The sequence below is a fragment of the Phragmites australis genome, chromosome 11, assembly GCF_958298935.1.
Source record: "Phragmites australis chromosome 11, lpPhrAust1.1, whole genome shotgun sequence".
NCBI classification, from domain to species: Eukaryota; Viridiplantae; Streptophyta; class Magnoliopsida; order Poales; family Poaceae; genus Phragmites; species Phragmites australis.
Window position 1 is genome coordinate 355,892 of NC_084931.1, and position 26,123 is coordinate 382,014.

General features: G+C 40.8%; 3 protein-coding genes and 2 non-coding genes across 6 annotated transcripts; 1 reads left to right on the plus strand and 4 right to left on the minus strand.

The window, feature by feature from the left end:
* Positions 1–32: 32 nt before the first annotated feature.
* On the minus strand, positions 33–112 carry TRNAL-UAG (transfer RNA leucine (anticodon UAG)). The gene has a single exon. It is a non-coding gene; the product is annotated as a tRNA-Leu (tRNA).
* Positions 113–1,907: 1,795 nt separating this feature from the next.
* On the minus strand, positions 1,908–1,979 carry TRNAC-GCA (transfer RNA cysteine (anticodon GCA)). Its single transcript has one exon. It is a non-coding gene; the product is annotated as a tRNA-Cys (tRNA).
* Positions 1,980–2,308: 329 nt separating this feature from the next.
* On the minus strand, positions 2,309–13,411 carry LOC133884314 (uncharacterized). 2 transcript variants are annotated; one of them, XM_062323672.1, is made up of 16 exons: positions 12,932–13,411; positions 12,632–12,827; positions 10,969–11,267; positions 9,694–9,861; positions 8,888–9,604; positions 7,839–7,933; positions 7,667–7,729; positions 7,490–7,578; positions 7,299–7,397; positions 6,535–7,197; positions 5,419–5,493; positions 4,192–4,262; positions 4,046–4,103; positions 3,304–3,523; positions 3,144–3,194; positions 2,309–2,996 (listed from the first exon to the last, which is right to left on the minus strand). In XM_062323672.1, the coding sequence occupies exons 1-16, from the start codon at positions 13,156–13,158 to the stop codon at positions 2,509–2,511; spliced, it is 3,579 nt and encodes a 1,192-aa protein (XP_062179656.1). In that variant the 5' UTR covers positions 13,159–13,411; the 3' UTR covers positions 2,309–2,508. The 2 variants fall into 2 exon arrangements, with proteins under 2 accessions (XP_062179656.1, XP_062179657.1); XM_062323673.1 differs by having other exon boundaries at positions 3,325–3,523; positions 12,932–13,410.
* Positions 13,412–13,826: 415 nt separating this feature from the next.
* LOC133885488 (uncharacterized) lies at positions 13,827–15,301 on the minus strand. Its single transcript, XM_062325208.1, has 2 exons — positions 14,914–15,301; positions 13,827–14,763 (listed from the first exon to the last, which is right to left on the minus strand). The coding sequence occupies exons 1-2, from the start codon at positions 15,161–15,163 to the stop codon at positions 14,015–14,017; spliced, it is 999 nt and encodes a 332-aa protein (XP_062181192.1). The 5' UTR covers positions 15,164–15,301; the 3' UTR covers positions 13,827–14,014.
* Positions 15,302–16,739: 1,438 nt separating this feature from the next.
* Positions 16,740–17,656, plus strand: LOC133884967 (L10-interacting MYB domain-containing protein-like). The gene is made up of 2 exons (XM_062324586.1): positions 16,740–17,063; positions 17,144–17,656. The coding sequence occupies exons 1-2, from the start codon at positions 16,740–16,742 to the stop codon at positions 17,654–17,656; spliced, it is 837 nt and encodes a 278-aa protein (XP_062180570.1).
* The last annotated feature ends 8,467 nt before the right edge of the window (positions 17,657–26,123 follow it).

Consider the following 26,123-nt stretch of genomic DNA (forward strand, 5'->3'; position numbering starts at 1 on the left):
ATGATAATAACAAGGAAAAAGAAAAAATTGATTGACAGCTGTGGGATTTGAACCCACGCCCTTTCGGACCAGAGCCTAAATCTGGCGCCTTAGACCACTCGGCCAAACTGTCTTACACACTATTTTCGGGAGTACAATTTATCTATAACTAAGTAAAGACATTTGGAAGAGGATAGGTACATGTAATATTTGAAAAATTATTTTTATTTTTTTTTGCGAGGAAAATTATTTTTGACTTGATGTCTGGACAATTTTAAGCAACCATATCCTGCGTGTTATATAGTGCAATTTTTGGCCAAACATAAAAAGATACACATGTTACCTACTCCTACTCCACTACGGATAGACGGATGGTTAGAGTATCTTCAACAATATAGATAGCTATCATCTACAAGAGTTGTACATATCACCAATAGATAATATAATAGTTAACTTATCCAATAGCATAATTATAGCACTATCTACAAAATTAATGTAGTTCCATATGCAATAGACTATAATATTTAATGAGTAGACTATTTACTAATCAGTAGTTTTTTTTCTCTTTTTATTCATTCTCTCTCCCACATAGGAAAAAAAAAATCTGATGTGCTCTCCTTTGTAGCTAGCTACCGCTTTTCTTCCCAGTAAATAGGAATTCTATATCCTCTAGCTCTTCGTGACCTGTTGTGTCTGCCCACATGGATAGTTGGAGTAGCCCTTAGTTAAGCTGGGTGAAAATCTAGCTAAGTTCATTCATCAACCTATCACTGCACATCCGTTAACGGTAAGAAGAAGGGAATGATGATTCCAACAGACAAGAAATCTCTATCATAGTAATCATACATATCTGTTGTGAAGAACTAAAAAATAATGAATAAAAAAGGAACACAAAGTTGCACTCGCTTATGGTGTATGATGACCAATTAATCATACGCACCATGTTATATTCATACATGTTATATTCATACCATCTCTAGCATTGTTCATTCTATCGTATAAGCATGAAATTGGCGATGATAAAGGTGCTTCTATGGTGTCATGGATATGGTTTTTAAATTACGATGCCGTATGCATACATATGCATATCATTATATAGAGATAAAGACCGGTCATCGCCATCGCGCCATGACTAATATCGATACTTTGCATCTTATTTTGCCTGTGAAAGGGTAGGATGCACTCCCTTGTGTTGCATGTGGAAGGGCAAAGGAGATTGAAGCATAGCATATGTAGCATGCTTGTGCGTTTTTACATTTGTCTTGACATGATTACAGTATTAGAGAATTAAAGATGCCTCTATCAAGAGGTTCTTATATGGAACATGTATGCATTGCAACATGGTATACATACCTTGTATAGCGTTTAGAGAATATGATATCATGGTTTTACAGACAATATAGAAGATTGGTTTGACAAATACTATATCATGAGAATGAGTACTTACTTGCTCATGCCCTTGCCTATCTTTGTGATTAATTTTTTCTTTCAACTTGGTTATTCAACTGTATGTGAGATATGTATATATTCATAACTGTTGCTTGCTGAGTTTGTCTCTCTCATTAATTCTTTTGCAGGTATGCCTGACCGTTTTGACGAGCATGATGAGCTTGGGACTTAGAAGTTTGCACGCACCATAATGTTAATAATCTAGTTAACGCTATAAAATCTTAGTTTACTAATTACTGTTTATATCATATTTAGAATTTTATATTAACATGCCTGTGATAACGAGCCAGTTATACTAAAAATACAAAGTAGGTGTTGTCAAAATTTTTAATTTTTGACTAAATTACGGTTTAGACATGAAGTAGGTCGGTACAGTAAACAGAAGGGAATGATGAGTCCAACAGAAAGAAATCCCTATCATGGTCATTATACATATCTGTCGTGAAGAACTAAAAAAAATTAATAAAAAAGGAATACAGAGGGCCCATCCGGGTTCGAACCGGAGACCTATTGATCTGCAGTCAATTGCTCTACCACTGAGCTATGGACCCGTTAACTGTAGCTCTAGAAATACTTCGTAATATAGTTTCTTCACAACTGTCCAGTGCACTATAAATTGTGCATTTCATCGTACCAGAATTGCGAGCACAAACTTATAGCTGACAGTGAACCCCCTGTTTGGAAGGTATAAAGTTTTTTGCGGGCATTTGTACATGAGCAACACGTTTTCTTCTCCGCCCATTTTCCAACAGAACTTTTGTGTACATAAAAGCTCATCGATCGCGGCAATTCAATCCACACTGGAAACAAAAGACAACCTAGACGGGCTAGAAGATGCCATTAACACTTTGACCATGTTCTTGTTGCTACAAGAATGGAGTACCCAATCAGCAATAATTTGATTGGCAACTGCCAACAGATTCAGGAGACAAATCGACCAGCCTAATTACAAATTACAACCTCCGCCCTACCAGATTTGTGGCAGAGAAGATTAATCGATTAGCTTTACCATCGGGTAATAAGCAAAACATGACAACATCCCAACATATGCACAAGATAAACAAATTGGTTTGTCTTTCCCTATATAAATCCCAGCTGAGTAAGGTCATCGTCTGGGATCTCTAGAGCCCCCGAAAGATCCATATCTTGTAATGAGTCATCGATGCCATCAGTAAACCAGGAACTGATATCATTGCCCTGCCCACCAAGCCCTCCTGGAACATCTAATATGTCATCTAATCCAGGCAAGGTCGGCAGGGCAGCATCAGTAGATCTCTGGGCAGCATTGCTGGAAGTATTTCTTGTTGGATGTTGGGTTTTTCTCGCACTTGAAGGAGGTTCAGGGGGCTCTTGCACTGCCGGTACTGCAAATGGCTCCACTACTCTACCAAGCACATTTCCAGAAGTTGATAGCTGCGCCAGCTTTTGCTTTGGCTTGGTCTTGTTTTTACGTTCACCACTCCTCCCGCTGCCTGATGAATGACGCCCTGATTTTAAACAAGAACCCTTGGCAGATGCATCTCTGTTGTGACCCCTTTCCCTGTCACTCTTTTTCCATTTTGTGCCACCTGGTAAAGGATAAGCAAAAAAGTTGATATACATATAACCTTGTGAAGGCAGGATTATCTTCTAACATAGCCCAGTACCACTCCTTACATCTATCTCCCTACTTGACATATTATCATAACGAAGAAACGAAGATTGCTAAGACTTACCTTGATCATATGGAGTTCTATCAAGCTTTTGTTGCTTCAGCCTCTCTACACCTGAAGCCCAAAGAAAAAGCAGGCACAAAATTATGAAATTGATTCGACAGGGGAAAATGAGCACGTTACAAAACTTTCTCGTGAACAAAAACAGAGTTCTCTCTCTTACCAACAGTTGAACATGTATTACCTTCCGTGGTTTTTGCATCACTGCTTGACAAGGGTGCAGATAGCACACTCCAAAGAGAAGGCTCACTGAAACAGCTTTTCCCTATTTCATCAAATTTCTGGCATCGAGCAAGAGTACGCTTGCCAAAAGCCAAAGCGAGCTGTTTTGCAGCTTTATTGGCTGACTTACTGACACCAGCCTTGTGACTAGAGCGCCCACCCTATGTATTATAAAGAGATACGATCAGTATCGAGGAGATCGTTACTGTCCATCTTTTTCAGCTCTGCTCCCGAAAAGAGAAAGGAGACTGATCTTGACGTCGGAGTTGGTTTTTCTAACAAAATTTCACCAACTCCTTTTCAGAAAAAGGATCACGTTTGAACAATAACAAAAGAATAATGAATAATCTCTATGGCCTCAATAAATCAACTTGTCATAAGAAAAAATAAAGTTTAGATAGCAGGGCCAGGGCAATTATGATCTCCTGGAAAATAGTATACGTGTGAAATTTATATTTATGGAACACTCATGAACGCCTACTTGTGACATGATTTGGAGCTCCCGTGCCCCTTAAAGTCAATGCATTTGCTAAAATGCAGTTAAACAGTGATGAGTAGTTTGGCAACCGAAACACAAGCCAGACGTTTGCAAGGCTTATGTGAAAAGATTTTTGTACGTATACCAGCTGAGGCATGATAGTTGATATCAGAAAAGCAATCATGTAAATAGAAATATCAACTACCTTAAGTTTTCTGTATGCGCTTTCTACCAGTTTGTTCATTGCATGTTGCTCTAAGCTCCTGTCAGGCAAATCTTAAAGTTAGCCACTGAAGTAACTTTATGCACTAATATTTGAGATATAATTTACAAATATAAATTTGTTGATACCTCTCCTCGATATCTTTAGTATCTTGAATTGCTTTATCTAACTTATGTAACCTGCATTTCTTTTGCGTCACCTGCAAAACAAGAATGATATCATTTTGGATTTTTTATATACATCAGTGAAAGCCTAACGAGAAAAAAAGTAATTCCATCTTCCAGAATATAGGTATGAAAAGATAAGAAAAGCATCACAAGAATGTATCAAATGAGAACTACTCTTAATATAGGATAATAAGAAATATCAGTCTTGGACATTAGGTTAAATGTAGATGGCTCAGTGTTATGGACGGAAAGTATGGGCTTAAGTATTGCATAGAAATAAGGACTAGAATTTTGCCAGGACCAGCAAACAAATCAGATTCAGCTGGGCCTACGGCTGGCTGAGATAGGCATTTTACTGTTTTAATATGTCAAGATTAGTATCTCTATTTCCTAGCTTATATCAGAGTCCTAGCTATCTACGTATTTGAGTCAATTGCTTATCTATTAGTCGGTGCTAAACTATAAAGGCTACCACAGGGTCCTGTAATCTATTAAGAAATAATACAAGTAAAGGGCTTTGCCCACCAACTCAGTTTAGTATCAGATCCACAAATCAATGGAGAAGCCGTCGATCTGAGGACTGAGGGGCGATCTGCCCTTGCCTGCCTTGCTGTGTTCTCTGTGTGCCATAATACTCAAATAAACCACTAAAGCCACTGAAACTTTTCAAATACGACTTGAATTATTCCACCTTGCGCTGATACTGTTCCACCTAGCGATACAGGCAACCCACCTCGATCTATAACATTCAAATTTGATCAAGAGAATTTGACTAGATATGGACCCTAGCATAAAAGATAGGAACAACTCCCTAATTCGATGATGATTCAGATAGCTATATCCAAACCATCATGAAGTGGGGGTACAAAATGGCAAGATTTTCCAACTAAAATAACTGTTGGTTCTTTCTTAGTCTGTATTTGCTCATGCCAATGGATACCACTTGAATGCATAGCTCCTATTACCTTAATAATTACTAACACATGGAGATGTCAGATGGGCAAGGCAACCATTGTACATGCTCACAAATATCGTAAAAAAATCGTCGCACCAAAACCCGAGCTCCAAAACATGGCAAAGTTATGATGGCAATCACAGTAACATACTGAAAAGAGTATATAGAGTAGTAAGCTATCCATGTTTAATCAAAACTAAAGACGTGTTAATAGGAGTGGTTGTTCATGTAACCTGATCATGCAGCCTTTTCCTCAACTCTGAAATCATTTTATTAATGTCCCCTTCCTCTCCGTCATCTAGCTTTGGCTGAAAAGGGTAGTATTTCAAAGACAAGGCAAGAATCACAATAATAACGTCAGAAAGAAACAAATTCAGGTTATTACATGAACTTCCACCGCCTTTGCAAGGACTAAATAGATTGCAACAAATTACATCTAATAGCAGAAAAAGTAACATATATGTAGTACATGTCTATAAGATAATTCTCTTCTTAGCAGGGATAGCTGCCACAAAATATAGCTACTACAGAACTGCATGCTACAACTACAAATATCTAGGCAAATCAAGTATTTCCAGCAAGAATTTATATTGGTGAGTACTCAATCATTCCTGTTTTATGTGATGTTTCAGAAGTCAAAATAGCTCAGTTGGTTGAGGGTGTGGATGTACGCCTAGACCACCCAGGTTCGAGTCCTCTTCAACACGAATTTGGATGCTTATTTCTTCTTATTTATAAAGCCACCTAGTTCCTTCTAGGTCGGTCGGGTTTTTTTTTTCAGAAGTCAAAATAGCTCTTTTAGGATTTTAAGAACAGACTAGCTACATCTACCTATATTAGCCATAACGTATTTAGTGTGTGCTACACTTTAAGCACACTTTACAATACTTGACCTCTTTATTCATTGGCCACTAAGACTAAAGAGGGCTGCTAGTCAAACAAATTAATGAGGTAGCAAGAGACATTAAGGGAAAATAGTCATCTTGTTCTTTTTCCTTAATAAGTATGCACAAGTTAAAAACACCAAATAAAAGAACAAAGGAAGTGTTTTGCAAGACATATCAAACTATGACAGGTATCAAACAATATGATGCAGTCCTCAATGGTAACAATTAATTCATCCATTTACTCATAGGCCACGAAAAGGTTCAAGAAAGATAAGCCCCTACCAACTACCATCTCAAGAAACAAATCATATCGCTCAAAATTTGTTGATTATGATATTTCTGTTATTTGACATGTTTCCAGACAGGCAATCAGGCATACAAACTAGTGAAAACTGAATAGAGCAACTCTGAAGTTTTGAGATGCACTAGGTGTTCATAAATGCAGAGTTTAAGGGATCATACCACTGTCTCGGGACAAATGCCAATGCTCTGGAGCTCAATCAAAATCTTATCATCCACAGACATCTGCCCGTGTTGGTAGTCATATGGAGACAAAGGGAAACTTTTTCCTGGATTTTGACCTTGACGTGAAATCTGTGGTACAAAGTCATGCCAAGGGCCACTTTCTGCGTACACAGTAAGATTGACTCCATCTGATAAATTGTCACTATGACCCGTATTTTCACTATCTGAAATGATGAAATTGCTGGAAGCTGTAAATCCATTGCAAAGGCTCTGGTGTACTGAATTATTGTTTGAGTGTGTGAAATCTACACTCAACCCAAAATTCGATGTTACTGCACTAGCTTGAAGTTCATTTTCTAAGTATCTGCTGACAGTGTAAGGAATGTGGCTATTTGGAAATTCAACAAGTATATCTCTTTGCACACTATTCGAATCAGATAAGTCATCTTCCATAATTAAAGCTGAAAGGAGTCTGTGTGTCATTGGGACCATTTCATTGAACCATTTATCAGTTTCCACTTTTTGTTGTCCAATGCTGCGGTTGTCCTCACTAGGAGAAAAACAGTCAATAGATCCTTTTGTCACAACTCCATTGGTTTTGCTTTGCTCAGATGAGAGAGAAAAATTAGATGGAGCCAGCACCTGAGATGAATTCTCCTCCTGCATATTTTTCGAACATATGAAGCAAGGATATATACAGTCGTCGTGCTTTCATGAGGGGAGGTGTTGGAATGACATAAAGCGCATATTAAGTTGCATACCATCTTTTGCAGCCTTCTGTAATCACTGGATGCTATCACATTGCGTTCACCATCCGACATGCAGGACATGCTCATCTCAAGCTCTTCAGCAAGGTTAATCTGACAACAAACTCTGGTAAATCAGAATCCTCCCAGCCCAACAAGAAAAGTTCAGTCAATCATGACATATCTAAAGCAAAATAGGCACCAACCTGGTTTTTCAAGAAAGAGAAATTTTCAGAGCTTATAAAAGTTAGCATGGGTTCCATTTTCTTCCAAAAAGGACCAGAATATGCACCAACTGCAGAAAAGGAAAAGAAAGTTATAAACCATCAACCCAAAGAGTTGCTGACAGAGATCACCAACCAATCAAATAAGAGTATACGCACCGATAGCATTGCGAGCAGCATTTACAGCAGCTAAAAGTTCCTCATGGTCATCTTCTGGCTCAACTACAATGAACAGTCAATTACTAAGATATAGAAGATACATGAGGGGGGACGTAAGCAAAATTTAACAAAATGGCGATAGAGTAGAAAAGTAAAGTATCTTTCAGAAAACCTGTTACATCCATAGGCTCACAATTCAGAGCCTGCGAGTGCCAGGATGAAGCTTTGTGGTCAGAGCCTTTCTTCATTGGGGGCCGACCCACCTTACTGCATAGATATTTAAAAGATCATATAACTTTCACATAAGAAACTAAAATCCACCAACCCCAGCAAAAAGGTAACATTAAGGGGAAATTCCCTCTTTGCCACTCCAGGAAACGAACTTCCTTGTCTGTCATCGGTTTCATTTTTCGTTCCTTCCATGCCACTCTATTAGTTCTGCCGTCGAAATTCACTGTTCACCGGGCACGGTACTCGACAGCTCCAATTTCCCCTTCACATCTTCTCTGTTCAAAAGAGTGGCCTTCTGTTTCTCAAAAAATCCTAGAACTTTTTGTACGTATTCCATAATCTATGTAAAATCCATTTGAATTGGATTCAGCCAAAAAGCTTGTGTAGAATTTAAACTAAAATTCTCCAAAAAATACTACTTTTATAACTTCTAACAATTGTTAAGGCCTCAAATAAAATCTCAAAAATCTGAAAAAAATCACTAATATTCTTTTTGCGTAATGGACTAATTTATAAAATTATTTTCAGCCCTAGGTTAGATGGTGAAAAAGTGAGTTCCTTTGTAATGCTCTATTTTTTTTCCAGATTTTTGGGATTTTATTTGAGGCCCTAATAATTGTTAGAAATTATAAAAATAGCCTTTTTGGAAAATTTTAGTTTCAATTCTACACGGGCTTTTTGGGTGAAATAATTAAAATGGATTGCATATGGAATATGAAACACGTACAAAAAGTTCAGGATTTTTGGAGAAACAGAAGACCACTGTTTTAAAACAGAGAAGATGGGAGGGAAAATTGGAGCTGTCGAGTATCGTGCCCGGTGAACAGTGAATTTCGACAGCAAAACTGACAGAAAGAACAAATAAAGTGGCATGGAAAGAATGAAAAATGAAACCGATGGCACACAAGGAAGTTCGTTTCCTAGAGTGGCAAAGAGGGAAGAGGGATGTCTTTCGATGGCAAATAAGATATTTCCCCTAACATTAACTACCTGTCATTCTTTTCAGTTCCAGGCCTTCCACCTTTTTCTTTTGATATGGAAGAACACCCTTTAACATGCATAGTACCCCTTCCACTCCTCCCTTGACGGCGAACACCACCATCTTCAAGTTCTTCTTTCAAAGGAATCCTATTTTTATTTGATGAAAATACTAACCCCAATGCATTATGGGCTGCATTTGCACCCTCGTTCCTCACTTCACCACTACGCGTAGCTTTCTCCTTGGCCTTGCTTTCTGTAGCAGCCGATCCCTCACTTTCTGACAACCCAGCGGGAGATGAGATGTTATCCATTTTGGTAACTGTTGGTGTATTTTTTGTAAGCAAGACATTGCCAGACTCAACAGGTGCTGATCTGGCAGCAGTATCAAGTGGTGATCCTTCAGATAAGACTTCATCAAAATTTGATACTGGAGAAACAACATTTGCTCTTCTTGTCCGCGAGATTTTCTGTGGGCGTTGGCCAACCCAAGCAATAGGAGGTGAGGAAGCATTTGAATGTGTGGAACGTTTGCGGTTTGCCATCCCTCCCAAAGGTGAGGCTTTATTCGTGTAAGGTGTTTCTTCCCAGTCATCACTTCCTCCAGTTGAACGTTGGAAACTAGAAGATGAATTCATAACAAGTGAACTGGTTCTTGGTGCCCTGCATGCTTTAGCCTTGGGCAAGGGACTTAAGCTTCCATTTTGCATATCCTCAGAAGTATGTACCCTACATATACAGAGTTAGCAGATGTAAAATGTGGATTATCAGGAGAGAATTATCTTATGCATGAGAACCAAGTAGTGCACTATGCTTACTTGTTTCCTTTTACTATAGTCCTTTCTTTTTCCATTCCAGCATGCCGTTCCCTTCTTTCATTTGCTTGAGTGGTGTAGTCCACATCTGTCCTGCGGGATACAATGTTATTCTGCTGAGAACTGCTATCCAACTTGTTACCTGCTAATGGTCCAGCAGAAGCTCCATGCCTGTAATACAAGAACAAAGAATGGTGAGCTCTAACTTGGAAATACTGGCAAAACAGATGTCCACATGGATGAGGATTCGAGTGGAATTATAAACAGCATAAATCCGACTGCAAACTCGAAACATTATGTTGATCAAAGAAATAAACTGCAGTTCAGCCCAAGCAAGAGCTAAAACATTTAAAACTGTCAAACAATTGCGATGATGGACATATATAGTAATACCATTCAACTCTCTCCTGATGTTGGACTTCGCAAAACAGTTCATGTCAGCCCTCACATCTCTATTTCAAGTTAGTGCACGATGCTCAACTTGTGAAGATGCCATATCTATTTGTTGCCATATTATGAGCTTTAGCTCAGCATGATACTCAATCAGACATAATCATTACAGTGAAGGTTTACTGCCACAAACAAACCTAAACCTAACTTCAACAACAACAACAAAGCCTTTTAGTCCCAAGCAAGTTGGGGCAGGCTAGATGAAACTCACAAGATCCAATTAAAAAGATGATGAGAAAACAATAATAATAATAAAGGTACTAATAATAGTAAAAGTAATAACGGTACAAGGAGACCGATGCATAAGTTATGGTTCTGACATGTGGATTGCTAACTTCCACAAGCTTTTATCCAAGGATAGTTCGTTAAGGATATTCCGTTCCTTCAAGTCTCTATCTACATATTCCTCCCATGTCAGATTTGGTCGACCCTTGCCTCTCTTCCCATTATCGACGCGCCTTAGTATCCCGCTATGCACATGTGACTCTGGAGGCCTCTGTTGGATATGTCTAAACCATCTCAACCGATGTTGGACAAGCTTTTCTTCAATTGGTGCTACCCCTACCTGATCACGAATATCATCATTTCGGATCCAATCCTTTCTTGTATGGCCACAAATCCATCACAATATACGCATCTCTGCTACGCTTAATTGTTGGACATGTCCCCTTTTAGTTGGCCAACATTCTGCGCCATACAACATCGCGGGTCGAATCGTTGTCCTATAGAACTTACCTTTTAGCTTTTGTGGCACCCTTTTGTCATAGATGATGCCAGAACCTAAACCTAACTTCAAGAAACAAAATTGATGGTAAGCACAAAGTTTACCTATTTGCAAGACCATCGCTAGATCGTGGACGCGCTTCGTTGGTTGGTCTATGTTGACCCACAAGCTTGACATCTCGATCAGCATCATTGCCTCTGTTGAGCATAGTACCAACAGAGCGCTTGCGCCTCATCTTTTTCTCCCACCCTTCACCTCCAGATAAGCCCCGCAATTTGTCTTCAGAAAGGCCTGATACTGTACCAGATGCTCTTGCACAGCTCTTTTCCTTCTCCACAGGTGAACTTTTCTCATTACTAACCAAAGGACCTTGTCTTGTAGGAACAATACTGCGCCCTTCCACCTGAATTATGTAGAAATAACAAAACATGTTTTTAAGTGGTAAATGTAGCACAGGAAAATTATAAGGAATATGAAAACATTATGATAGTAAAACTGTTATAGAAGTTAGAAGAACATAGCAGATATCAAACGGCTTTAATCGTCAGGTTTTAGAGGTCTAGCATCGAAACAAGTTCAGCCAGAGTTACAGTTTCCAAATCCAAAGGTAACTTCCCAGTCTTTACCAGCTGGAACTAGGAATCGCAGCTCAGACCAATTTTTAACCAGAGCATGAATGGTCCGAGAGTGAATAAAAGCTGTTTCAGTGCAATTAACCAAGATCACCATTTTCCCAGTCTTGTGCTGTGCGTTCTTCAGTGAAAACCAGCAGGTAACAGGGTGATAACTGGGTTATTGTTTTCAATCAGCCCATGATTCAACTTATAAGAACAGTGATTTTTCTGGAATTTTACCGGTTCTCACCATGAATTAACCAAAAATAAGAGTAGGGAAGATGGCAGGGACTGGGAGTTTAGAAAGACTAGGCACACCTGTTGATTATAAGGAAGTTCAGTATTGAAAAGTACAACTTTGTGAACTACAACTGCAGCATTTCAAAATCTCAGACACTGTTACGAAATTAGAAACATTTGTTCTGGCCATGATTAACTATGAAAAATAAGAAGAGCAAGGACTAAACCTTTGTGAACTCTGACATTTGAATTACGAAATGATTGGATTAGAGCTACAGAGATAGAATGGTCTGAAAGGAACACAGGTTATTTTGGTGCGGAATTAAACCAACATAGCCATCCCCATGCCCTCATACTGTATGGTCTTCAAAGAAGACCAGCAGGAAATCAGGTGGTAACTGTCTGGTCCCTTATTGTTTTCTAGCAGCACATGATTCGATTGAAAAACTTTGAAGATTGCCTGAGATTTTGCCTGTTCCCACCATAACCTAGCCAAAAAAGAGTAGAGCAGATGGCAGGAACCAACAGTTTAAAAAAACTTGGAACATTGTTTTAAGCTATAATAACTAATTATAAAGAACTTCAGATTGCGAAGACTGAGAATTTTCAAACTTGTAGGTTTCAAAACTCGATAGAAAAATCAGGAACATACGTTGAGATCATAACTCATATCTAGTGGCTAATGTTCAGAAGTGGTGTGAAGACGTAAACTTTGTGAACTCGTACACTTGAAACTCTCAGGGGAGTCTGTGAATGCAATGACTAGCGGACACAATGCTCATCGACTAGAGTAAATGTTCTGAGATTGGTCCTAACTAGCATTGAAAAAAACCAATATTAACTCAAGCAAGCATGGCATAGGGTTGAGCTGAAACAAACAGGGAGCGAAGCGATGAATGGATGAAGCACAAACCCGGCCATCCGCCAGCGACGAGCGCACGCGCTTGCTCATGACCGTAGGGTTGTTCTGAGCTCCCATCCTCAGCGCACCGGATGAGCCGGCCCCGAGCTTCTCGAGGCCCGATTCGCTTCTTTGCCGCTTGCGGGTGACAATGTTCTTGTACCTGTCGAGCTTCTGGATGGCCTCCTGCAGCGACTTGACCTTGTCCCTACACACCCGTGGCAGCGGCCGTCATTCCCTCAGCAATGCGGCGAGGAAATTAAAAAAAGAAGAAGAAGCAGTATAGTGGGAGCTGAGGATAATATGGAGTACTTGGCTTTGCCCGTGGAGTCGGCGACGCTGGCGCGGATCCGCCTGAGGTCATCGGTCTGGTCCTCGGCGGCGAGCGCCCTCCTGAGCTCAGCGTGGCGCCAGTGCTGCTGCTTGGGGTCGGTCCCCCAGGTGAGCGGGTCCGGCAAGAGGTACTGCGCCAGCGACGGGGTGGGCGTGGGCGGGGGAGCGTCCCCTGGCCCGGCGCCCTCGCGGAAGCTCCCCGCCATGGGGGATTAGGGCTAGGCTCCTCTGCTAATTAACCTCGCTCTGTGTAACTCGACCTAGCGCGGCGCATCGAATGGTGCAGGGCGGAGGGTTCCGGCGGCCGATTCGCTCCGCGACTGGCGCGGCGCGGGGGCGGCGGTGGGCGACCGCGGCGAGGGGAGGGGAGGGGGTTGTAGTCGGCGGGGGTGATGACGTCGGTGCAGGCTTCCCCTCTCTTTCGATGGAGGAAGGGAGGAGAAATTGGAGTCAACCTTTGCCGACAAATTGGTCAACGCCGCCTATTTTAACACTGTTTCGACCTTGCTAGGGACAACTAATACCACTTTGCTTCGAGATCTACTATATGATACACTTAAGGAATCAAAGTGTACCGAGTCTCAAAGTACAAATTGGAGAGTGAGAGTTTTTTAGTGTTTAGTGAGAGAGGGATCGTACCCTCATGTATATATACACGTCGTAATGTAATATGGTTGTTTTTTGCGCCCTTAGAGCCCAATACATTCTTTTTTGTCATGATTTCTCCTTTGTTATTTAAAAATAAGAACAAGACATAATGTACATTGGCAAAAATTATCCAAACAGAACATAAGCACAATTAATGTGACGTTGGTAAAATAGAAATAAAACAAAAGCACTTGCATATATATATGCTCCTCAATTATTTCTCTTTTGCATACATAAGTTTATTTCAGTATTAACCAATACACCAACAATTTAATTTGACCGGGGCACATATATAATTACGCTGTTGGTACATCAGCAATTACTAGTTAACGTTCGCATATGCGCGGCTCATGCATGCATGCATGTTAATTTTCATACGACGTACGTAGCTCGTAGTACGCACTTGGATTGGATCTACACGTATTTGGCGTCCGTGACCATGGCGATGCCAGCGCCAGCGCCCGCCGCAGCAGCGCTGCCGCGGTCGAACCTGGCAACGGCGCAGTCGGTGGAGAACAAGGCCGAGGAGACGAAGTTGTCGGTGCCGCCCATGACGGGCATTCTGGCGGCGACGTTGAGCCTGTTGACGTAGTCGGGGCGGTAGGTCTGTCCGAGCACGCCGTGGACGTCATCGGTTAGGTCGTAGAACTTGAAGCCGAGGTCGAGGTGCGCGAGGCTGTCATCCTCCGTGACGCCATAGTTGTGGATCCGCGAGTCCTCCGCCGTGACGGGCACCACGTTGGCCATGATGCGGAAGACGCCCTTGAGCTCCACCACGACGGTGTTCACCTGCGCCGTCCTCGTGACGGACAGCGCCGGCGCGGTGGCTGGGGTCCACCTGGCGCCAACGAAGGCGGGAAGGGTGACATCCTCGTCGTCGAACGCGACGCTGAGGTGGTCGGAGGCGGCGTTCCACCTGGCGGTCTTGACAGCGCCGACGTAGAGGTGGTGGTGGGCGAAGCGGATGCCGAGCCCCTGGATCCATGTGAAGTCACGGCTCATGGCGGGGTTGTGCTTGCCGATGAAGTGGGCGTTGATGTGGAGGTCGGCGTCCGAGACGATGCAGAAGTCCTGGTCCTTGTTGCCGTGGAAGTAGAAGGTGTTGCCGTCGGCGCCGGTGAAGCGCGGGTCGCCGCAGGACACGCCGGGGTAGAAGTCGCACACTACGATCGAGATGCATGCATGTTACGATCGAGATGGATTATTATATTATATTACACGAGAATTATGTATAGATCGAGGAATTATATTGAAGAAAGAAATTAAAATGATGGATCGTATATATCGATCAGGAGGAGGATATATATACTTACGGCAGAATGTCTTGCAGGTTGGGCAGTGGACGAGGCACTTGTTGGGGCAGCGCGCGGGGCAGGTGGCCGAGCACCCGGGCTTGGTCCTGTTCGTCTTGGGGTCGGTGTTGGTGCAGGTGAATTTGCTGTTGCGCTTGGAGTCCATGGTGATCACCTTCAAGTTGCTCGGCTGCGCCGATGCCGTCACCGCCGCCATGTACAGCAGGCTCACCGCCACGGCGGCAATCGAAACCGACCACCGCGCCATCATCGATCCGTCGTCGATCTCGACGAGATCGATGCTAATTAAGAATCTCGATCGACTAACCCTCCTTAACTAGCTAGCTCGTCGATCGTCGTAGTGTACAGCTAGCTAGGTTGGTCTCGATCGATCGGCTGCTGCTGGTTAATTCTGCTGGCCGGGCGACAGATGAAGGGTAAGTGGCGGTGAGGTCCATGCCTTATACTCGATCGCGGCCGGGCGGCATTAACTATGCATGCATGCATGGCGTTGACCTCGATCGGGCTGGACGGAGGAGTACGTACCGCATCAGCAATGCAATTGCCTTTTCCTTTTCTTTCGAACAAAGCACAAGCTAGCGAAGTCTAGAAATATATATATACGGTAGTACTACCTGAGATGTAGTATAATTATTACACCCAACCTGACTTAAGCCGTGTTTGTTTGAGCTTCTCACGTTCAAAAGCGAGAAGCTCAAACAAAGAGCTCGCTTCTGGACCGAGCTTCTCAAAAGCCATATCCTCCCGCTAACACTACAGAAGCTAGAAGCCAACAAGCCGGGGTGGAACATGCTTCTGCGGGTGGAACTTGCTTCTGCGGGCTGAGGAAACAAGAGTACCCCAAGAGTTCACAAGAAATTACCCGCCTTTGTCATCCCATAAATACATCCGCCAGTTCTAAAACCGGCCATTTGAGTCGCCTCCTCCAAATCGATTCATCCCGAGCTTTCCAGGCGACTGACCAGGCAACTAGGGTTTTGCACCCGCCGGCGCTGCCGCCGCCGCCGCCCTCGAAGCTAGTTGCCCTCGCCGCCCTCGAAGCTTGTTCCCCTCGCCGCCCTCGAAGCTCTCCACCGTTGGCCTCGGAGGTCTCCACCGCCGCCCTCGGAGCTCTCCGCCGCCCTCGAAGCTAGTTCCCCTCGCCGCCCTCGCTCCACCGCTGGCCTCGGAGGCCCTCCGCTGCCTACCTCCCCACGACAGTCGAGCTCCACCAGCCCGAGGACAACCCCGACGTGCCTGACGCAGCGGTGAGCCGAACCTCCCCTATCATGTGTTTGTTGTAATGCCACCAGGACGTGGATCCTGCAACAATTGAGAAGATCTTGGTGTTCTATGTGCCTGTTTAGGTTAGGCTAAACTCCTTGTCAAACATATTGTGAGCTAAAGGATCATATACTGTTGTAAAAATTTGTGAGAGGTGAATGCTGCATTCGAAAAATGTCTTGTTGCAAAATCATGCCAAATTTTCGGTGTATTAATTTGAGCAGTAGCTTGATTTTTTGTTGGATTTGTGAGATGTATGAAAAAAAACTGAATTTAATTGAATGACAAAGGCTCCTTAGGTATACTTGTTACTTTTCAAATAATTGCTTCAGTTAAATTGATCCTGCCCAATTTTTGTCATGTCTTTTGATTTATCAGGGGTGTCCTCTTCTCTACATATTTATCAGCTTTATGAAGTGAATGCCTACTTTTTTACTATGGATTGACTCATTGTTTAATTATTGGCATTGACTCATTGTTTAATTCCTATTATGTTTTTATTTCCGTGAGATTGTTGGTTCCATGTTCTATTTGGTACAATTAATTTAATTTGAGAAATTTAGATGGACAAGAAGGAGAAGGGTGTAGCAAAAGCAGATTGGGATCCCCTTGTTACCACAATTTTTTGCAAGCTTGCTGTTGAGGAGATCCATGCTGGCAATAGACCTCTAGGTGGGTTGAATGCAAGAGGTTATCAGAGCTTGGGTCAGAAGTTTTTGGCTCAAACAGGGAGGAATTACACTCAAAAGCAACTCAAAAACCGTTGGGACAACCTAAAGATCTTGTACACGTTTTGGAAATCACTCTTGAACAAGATTGGGCTTGGGTGGAATGCAGAATTAGGGACAGTATCAGCAAGTCCAGAGTTTTGGAAAGAGGCCACTAAGGTTAGATATTGGACAGAATTGTGTGTATACATTTCAATTTATCATAATATCACATTGTACTAATATTTTTCATTATCCAGGGACAAAATCAGAGAGAGAAGAAGGCGTTGTGTTTTGGTCCACCAAATAACCTCAGAGAATTGGAGTTTATGTTTGAGAGGAGTCATGTATCAGGTCTGTCTACATGCATCCCTGGTGAAGAAGGCACAGAGGAAAATACTGGCAGCCACATAAATGTCGATGATGACGATGACAAGGATGCAGAAGGCATGGAGGAAGATCTTACACCCATGATGGCTGCTAGGAAGCAGCTGAAGCGGAAGGAAAAATCTAGTAGCCCAAGGAAGAATAGCCTAAAGAAGGGGAAGAATCCTATGGTTAGGGTCATGACATGCATGGTGGATGATGTCATTAGCTCCAACTCTGTAACCTCGAAAGCATTGACTGGTGACTACACTCGTCAGGCAATTAGAGAGGTGATGAATTTGGTAAAAGAAGCTGGAGCAGTTGAAGGGAGTGATGAGCATTTTATGGCTACAAAATTGTTTGTGAAAGCTGAAAATCGTGAAATGTTCCTCACTTTTGAGACTTGAAGTGAGGTTCAATTGGCTCAAGAGATGCTATGAGGAAAGGAAGAAGTAGTTTATCTTGTTATTAAAGTATCCTATTTATATTGATGTCTTCTTTCTAGAACTTTAACTTTGTGTAATAATGTGATATGAGACTTGACTATTTATGTGTGATGTTGCATGAGACTTGGATATTTATGTGTTATGTTGCATTAGACTTGGATATGTATGTGTGATGTTACATGAGACTTGACTATTTTATGTGTGATGTTGCATGATACTTGGATATTTATGTGTTATGTTGCATTAGACTTGGATATTTATGTGTGATGTTGCCTGAGAGTTGTAATAATGTGGTATGAGACTTGCCTGTTTATTACTCCTTCAAAATTTGGCCATTATCTGATGCTACCTATTGCTTTGTAGATGAGTTCAAGTGACTGTGACAACTCAAGTGATGATGCCTATGCTAAAAAATTGGATATTGCATTGAAGAGGAGAAAGTTGGTTGTAGATGCAATAAATGTTTTTGCCCTATACTATGGTGAAACTTTCTTGAAGAAGGCAGCTAGGAGACAACCTGATGTGACTGGATATGATTGGGTCATCAAAACTTTGAATCAACCTAGAGCTTGTTACAAGATGTTTAGGATGACCAGAGCAGTGTTTGATAGTTTGCATGATACATTAGTGTCAAACTATAGACTGAAGTCAACTAAAGGTATGACCTCTATCGAATGTTTGGCCATATTTTTATGGATTTGTGGTGGTCCACAATCTTTTAGCCAAGTTGAGAATCGGTTTGAGAGGTCTAGTGAGACTATCAGTAGAAAGTTAACACATGTGTTGAATTGTTTGAACAATCTAGCTGCGGATATTATCAAACCAAGAGATTCTGAGTTTGTTGCAGTGCATTCTAGGCTCAAAGATCCTCGTTTCTCACCTTACTTTAATGATTGTATTGGAGCAATAGATGGTACTCATATTCCCGTTGTTGTGCCTTGTACTGAGACGGTTGCACATGTTGGACTATACCGATATACTACTCAGAATGTGCTGGCTATATGTGACTTCGATATGAGATTCACTTTTGTTGTTTCTGGATGGCCGGGTTCTGTGCATGACACAAGGGTGTTCAATGAAGCATTAAACAATTATGGTGATAAGTTTCCATTTTTGCCTGAAGGTATCAACATTACCTCTAAATTATTTTTTATTTTCATCATCTAGTTCATATTGCTGACGTAGGTGTTATATGTTTAGGTAAGTATTACCTTGTTGATTCGGGATATCCTAATCGGAAGGGTTTCCTATCTCCATACAAAGGCGAGACGTACCATTCAGCAGAGTTTCGACAGGGCCCGGGCCCTCGGGGTAAGAAAGAAGTATTCAACCAAGCATTTATCCCTTCGCAACGTGATAGAGAGATCATTTGGTGTTCTCAAGATGAAATGGAGAATACTTCTTCACTTGCCAAGTTATCCAATGTGGAAGCAATCAAAAGTTATCATTGCATGCATGGCCCTTCACAACTCCATTCGAGAAAGCCATTTGCAAGATAATCTATTTGAGAGATGCGATCAAGATGAAGATTACATTCCAAATGTTGGTCAAACATCATCATCTCAACATGATGATACCACTAGTGCACTAGGACATGAAGAGAGCACTAGTGCACTAGGACATGAAGAGAGCGACATGAACACCTTTCGTGACAATATTGCTGATGCTTTGATGAGCATGAGAGGATATGCTACAAATTATGATCTGTGTCATCCTTTTGTACTTTTGAACTTTCATAATGCTCAGGTAACCTTTTGGTTATTTCTTTTTGTCTTACTCTTGATCTCTTTCCTAGTAGTTCTTCTATGTCTATTTATTTTATTTTGGAAGAATTGTTATGGATCTCTTTTTACTGATCATGTGGTTTCGTGTGCCCTTCAGGTCAAGAAGTAGTAGAAGCTTCATTTTGTGTGGTAAATGGTTGTGGTCATATTGAAATTCTACTTCAAGCATAGATCTTTATTTTGCTAATGGATTCCATGTGTTCAGCGAGCAGAATTTGTATTTTGTACGAACTAGAGCATGTACTCAGTCCTTTCGATCAACATCCCATTTATCCAAGTGTTTATTGAGTACCTTCATCCCATACATCAAACTCTTTGTTGATCTGGATTTGTATTTTTGCTAATTGGATCGTGCACTCTTGAAATATATATACTAGATGACATGACATTCATATATGTGTTCCATGGTTATATCATACACAATTCTTGACCCGAAAATGGTTGCCTCTGTGAATACATGATGCTCAAAAAGAATAGAAAAAATTTCAAGAGTTTTCTACTTGCTGATATAAAATGGTTGCCTAGAAAAATGACACCTTGTTTTAGAATGAAGTATGCAAGTAGCAACCAGGAAGCATGTTTCGATAATTCAAAAGCATACACTGGTATGTACCCTCGACAAATAACAACATGAAACTAATTCATTTATTTACAACCAAGATTCATTAGCAAATTTTCATCTATCCTGGAGACCAAAACCAAAGCGGGATCGTTGACAAGATCACAAGTACACTCGAGAGACAAATTTTAAACTCCAAATGGATCGCAATTACAACCATTCATATATTACAGAAGCTCACAAGTTTGTTTTCCATCAAATTTTAATAACAGTTTGTACAACCTAAACAAATCCATTTCAAATAGCCAGGGGCATAAGATACATTTCAGCTCAAAAGCCATCATCCATAGCATCTAAAAGCAGGGTTGCCAAACAGGTCACTACTTCTGTAGAAGCAGCTTCTGGAGAAGCAACCCCTCTTCTCCAGAAGTCAGAAGCAGGCTTCTCCAGAAGCAGAAGCCTAAACAAACAGGGCCTTAGCTCATCTACGCCACAGCAGCCCAGCCTTTTCACGTGCACCATAGCATGCCATATGTCCCCGCAGTTGTGCTTGTGCGCTTGTGCCAGTGTGCGCCACATGCCAGTCGCGCCTCGTGCCCGCTTGCTCGCGCCAGCACGCGTCATGTGACCGTCCAATAGGTATTGGTAGTTTTTATTACTATTGACACAGCTAAACACTACTAATCACTACTGAATAAATTATTAACACTACTAAGCACTACTGATACTACTAGATTATTGAATACTACTAAGCACTACAAAGTTATTCTACACCCTTGGTTGTAGAATAGTTGTTGCAGTACATCCCAGTAGTTTAGTGTTCAGTAGTTCTAAGTTCACAGTACTAACACTATTGAACAAACTACTTGTAACTACTGACAACTACTAACACTGCTGACATAGAACTACTGGACAATTTACTATAACTTGTAATTAGTAAATATTGAACTACTGACACTATTGAACAATTTTTCTATGACTTAAAATTATTAGACAGCTACTGACATAACTACTGAACAAAAACGACTGACAACTACTGAAATATCCGAATCATAATAAATTTTTACAAGTACTGAAGTATCCGAATCATAGTAAATTTTTATAACTGAAGCATTCGAATCATAGTAAATTTCCAACCCATGGTAAAGTTTCACACTTATACTTGAACGACAATACCTACTGGACAATACCTACTGGACAACTACTGAAGAAATATTAGATGATAGCTACTAGACAACTACTGAGTGGGCGACATAGGACAAACGACACCCAGATGCTACAGTAATTGCAGGGGAGTGGGTTGGTGAAAGGATCGAATGGCCCAAGAGATGGGTGAATCGGACTCTAATTAAATGAAATTGGAATCTAAAATAAATAGCAACCTTATCCTAAATGATATTTAATATAACTACGTGAACAAGCTAGAGCAATGCAACAAAACAAGCCAGCAAAACCACTAAGCAAATTGTATAATTAAACCTTACAAGAATGTAAATACTCAAAGTAAATACGGAAAAGTAGAAATATGGACAAGAGGATACCAATTTTTTTTCGAGATATCGAGGAATTGGCATTCCCACTAGATCCGTTGGAGTATCCACCAAGAATATCACTCCTCTTGAGTCACCAAAACTCAAATGCTCCCTTATGATTGTCACTTCTCCATCTCCGAATTGACGGGCATCAAATCAAGTACATCACACTTCCTAGGGCTCCAACAAGAACTCTAAGAGCTCACCGAAATAACTCTAATCACCTAAGACCGGCTAGGCGTTACCAACCACCAAGAGTAATAAAGCCCATAGCTTTACTTGACCAAGATCAAGTCTAAACTATAGTTAAATACACACTTGCTACTCTTAAAGTACTAATGATATTTTTAATATTCCAATTAGGGAAATTTGCAAATCATTTAAGTGTTCTCTCTTGCTTCTTGATGACACACACATTGTATAGGCTCATCTGGGTTGTAAGAGATCAAAATGAGACTGAGTGAGGGGGTATTTATAGGCTAGAGATCCAAATCTAACCGTTGCTCAACTACCTTTTTTTTAACGCTGGAAGATCCGGCATGCACTTGCTCACTCACGCTGGAACATCTGGCGTCTACCTTTTCAACCACTCCCAACTGCCAGCTGTCAATAGCCGTTAATACTCAAGTAAATCCTTCGGGCATACACCGGGTCATCCGGTGTGTAAAACCACAAAATCCAGACTTTAAAATTCCTCTCAGCAAGAAATACTCCGGCGTATACTCCGCGGTACACGACGGAACATTCAGGGTGCATATTCTTCAAACATCTCGCTGAAATCCTCTCTAGAATAAATACTTCGGCGTAGCCTTCTTTACACGCTAGAACATCTGATGTGGACTTTAACTTTTTTGTGCTACATCATCACACAAAAATACTCTGATGTTAATGAGTCTTAGATTGCCGAACCATCTGATGTATTTAAGATCTTTTTGCCTTGATCGAAGAAATACTCTGACATGTTCATCTCTGGTATCGCCGAACCATCCGGTGTACTAAAAAATTTCTAAGCTCGTCCAATTCAAGCACTCTTGAGCTCTAACTTCTCGACATTTTAACAATGTGCTTTTTTGAGCTATCTTATGCAATAAATTCACAAGTGTGCATTCAACCTTGTATAGACTCAACTAGGTCAAACTACAACTCTTAACCCCTTTATAGTACGGTCAAAAGACTAAGAAAAGAGACCTAAATTACTTTAAGTATCCTTCATCTCATTGTAACACTTAAAACTAGAAGATCCTAATCTTGATGCATATGTACTTTGATCGTCCATTATATCACCTTAAGGACTAAGAACCGACTCATCAATATGAACTAAATTTTTGATATACTTCAAAACACACATATTAGTTACAGTGATACGGTTGTCATTAATCATCGAAATACTTAACACTTACCTGGAAGTCTAGATGCTACAGTTGGGATATCTGATATAGTAATTGCTGGGTGGGTTGATCCACCTGCTACAATACAAGATAGGAGTGGGTTGGGTCATCTGCTATCGTACCTTAAGGGGGAGTGGGATGGGCCTGCTACTACAGTAAGTGGCGGAGTGGTAAGTGGGCTGGGTTGGTTATTAGTTAGATTAGATCAGGTTATTAATTAGGTTAGGTGTTGAGTCCTAGGTATAGAAATACACCATAGATGTACAGTAGTACTATATATATATATACATACACCCAGGAGTACATACTAGTTTTCCTATATATATATATATATATATGAAAACTAGCTTTTGTTTTTACTCATTTTTGTTTATAGAAAAACACAAATATATATGAATGGAGGATGGGAGGGTTGATCAATCTAGTGCATCGATCGAACGGGCTGAGGCAGATGTGAAATAGCTTCAAAGTGAGAAGATTAACAACCCATCATTCTTGCATTTCTCCGAGCTAAGCTATCTATCGACAAATCTACCTGGGAATTATATATATTGAATGGCCGGGATGAACACTTGTCTTACTCTCCACGCACTACGTACATATATAGCGGGTCAACGTACGTTAATTGCAACGTACGACATGCATGCATCCATGCATCACCGATCGACGCGCTACCGTCCAATGTTATTACGGCCGGCCGGCCGGCCAGTACGAGAATATATACATGGTAGCTGTTTGATTTTATGACCAAAACACACCAATACATGTCTCGCCAGCCATTATATTTGTACATCGTTTGGCGGATTGACGACGTCACCATTATTGGACCAAAACTAACTCCTACTTATTAAATGAATAAAAATAAGATTGTTAGAATGACCATATGTATTATTGCTCATCAATAATTATCCTAAAGATATATATGTGCCTATTATTTTTTTACGAAAATATATGTGCCTATTCCATTGATCAGGCATCGTTTAAGCAATTAAGGGCACAGCAATAAAAATGAAGTGAAATGTAGGTTTAAACTTGTTGATATATGCACTCTTAGAAAAGTATTGAAGGCTGAGTATAAATTTATGCTTGTAAGCAAAGGTAGTATATATACACGGTAGCTCGATCGTTGTACCTGACCGCCCGCTAACTTCACGATACAGCAGGTTTCTCCTGTCTTCGTACTCGATCGGTGCCTCGTAATAAGCGCCAGCATGACACGTAGCATGTTGTTTAATTAATTTGTCGATCACTTATTAATCAGCTTAATTTGGTCCTTCGTTCGCAGTGCCTCGTAATAAGGACCCATGCATGCATACTGTTCGATAGCAGGGTAGACGGCAGCAGGAAATAAGAAGGCAACCTTTGCGCGCATCACCGTCATAGTCATCTTTTTTTCACGAAAGGACTGCGACCCACAGAACGTAGGTAGTTTATAATATTATTATTATTAACTTATAATATGAATTAATAATAATAAGATGAATATCACTATTGATTTTTATTATGAATAAAAAATGATGTGTTACTGTGATTGATCATATAAAACAACAGTGATAAGTGATATTTATCGGCTTATAAAATCTCAATAATGAATCCGTATTTGGTGATTTATAAATTGACAGTGACAATCCATTAATGAATAGATTTTGTACCCTGTATTATAGAGACAACCTCACAACAATGCATCCCATTTTGCAGGGAAGTCCCCGAAGAAAGAGAAAAGTACGATGAAACCACGGGACATTCCTCTTGGGCTACATCATCTCGCTCGCGGCTCGCTCACTGGAACTAGACCGCGGCAGTCACCTGGTTACAGAGAACACCGAGAACAAATTTGTAGTTCTACCGTCTACGGTACATTGCACACAAAATATATACTTTTGCATTACAACTTTATAGTTTTGCAATATAATAATATATTAAATTTGTAGTTTTGCAATAGTTTTTATCTATAGTTCTGTAAAATATACTCTTCAAAAAATTTAAAATAAAAATGAGCAATTAACAAGCATCTCTAAGATGATGGACTGGCCAAAGGGGAAATGAGCCGTGACATGTTTTGAGGTAGAAAGTGAAGCTTAACTAAGTAACAAGGAGTTTTATTTGGCACATAAGCCACCAACATCATATTCATTGAATTAAAACTCCACTTTTCAATAGCCTTTAATTTGAGCACTCTAATAAAACATCACTTAAAAACCTAAAACAACATCTATTTAAAAACAAAATTAAAATTTTAAAACGACATCTATTGAAGAACGGATATAGTACTATATAAAATATAAGTTGTTTCTCGTATCACCTCTTTCTCTATTAGTAATTGCATATGTATTACAAACATAGAATCAATACAGTATATAGCAATAAAAAAAAGGTATGGAAGATAAATAATAGAAGATTGAATGTATTTTTAGAATATATGGAAAGAAAATATTAGATATCTAGGTATAAAATGTAAATAATGAAAGTTAAATGTATTTTTGAAAGGAGAAACGGGATCTAACTTTTACGGTGACCGTTTGATCAACTCAGATGAGCGGTATAGATCGTCCGAATCAGTCACAACTGGTATTATATAGGAGTATAGATTCTCCTCCCATCTAATAAAAATTTCTAAAATTTAAATAATTTATTTACTTTTGCCATCTACACTCGTCCTACAGTCTTCCTGGCTTGTTACACGCTACGGATATATGATCTGTTTTACTAATAAAAATAAATAAATAAATTAAGAGAAAAATTAGTGGATAATCTCTTCTTCTTCTTCTTTAAATCTCATATGAAATCAAACTACAATATTGCTCCTACAGCGCATCCATCCATACCTTAAATTTATATTTAATGTTACTACGTCTAATATTTATATTTTTGTTGCAACTACCGGCACTTAGCTAGTAAATGAATAATCCATGTACCTCTAGCTCTTTTGAGCTTGGGCCCACTGACGAGCGGCACGAAACCCCAAGCGCGAGGGCCTAAACCCCATGGCGCCGCCGCCGCCCCGCTGTCTCCTGTGATGGCGGCCGCCTCCTCCGTCGCCCACCCTGACGACCTCCGTGGTTTCCTCCGCCGCGGCCTCCTCCTCGGCCACCCAGTCCCCATCGGCATCCTCCTCATCGCCTCTGCTGCCTCACCTCCCGCCCACATCCTCCTCCGTCACCTATC

Coding starts and splice junctions, on each gene's coding strand:
- LOC133884314 (XM_062323672.1), bottom strand. CDS start 13,158: ATGGCGGGGAGCTTCCGCGAGGGCGCCGGGCCAGGGGACGCTCCCCCG. Junction 3,524..4,045: donor GCGCATACAGAAAACTTAAG/GTAGTTGATATT, acceptor TATAATACATAG/GGTGGGCGCTCTAGTCACAA. Junction 2,997..3,143: donor TAGAACTCCATATGATCAAG/GTAAGTCTTAGC, acceptor ATCCTTTACCAG/GTGGCACAAAATGGAAAAAG.
- LOC133884967 (XM_062324586.1), top strand. CDS start 16,740: ATGGACAAGAAGGAGAAGGGTGTAGCAAAAGCAGATTGGGATCCCCTT. Junction 17,064..17,143: donor TTTGGAAAGAGGCCACTAAG/GTTAGATATTGG, acceptor TTCATTATCCAG/GGACAAAATCAGAGAGAGAA.
- LOC133885488 (XM_062325208.1), bottom strand. CDS start 15,163: ATGATGGCGCGGTGGTCGGTTTCGATTGCCGCCGTGGCGGTGAGCCTG. Junction 14,764..14,913: donor AACCTGCAAGACATTCTGCC/GTAAGTATATAT, acceptor TCTCGATCGTAG/TGTGCGACTTCTACCCCGGC.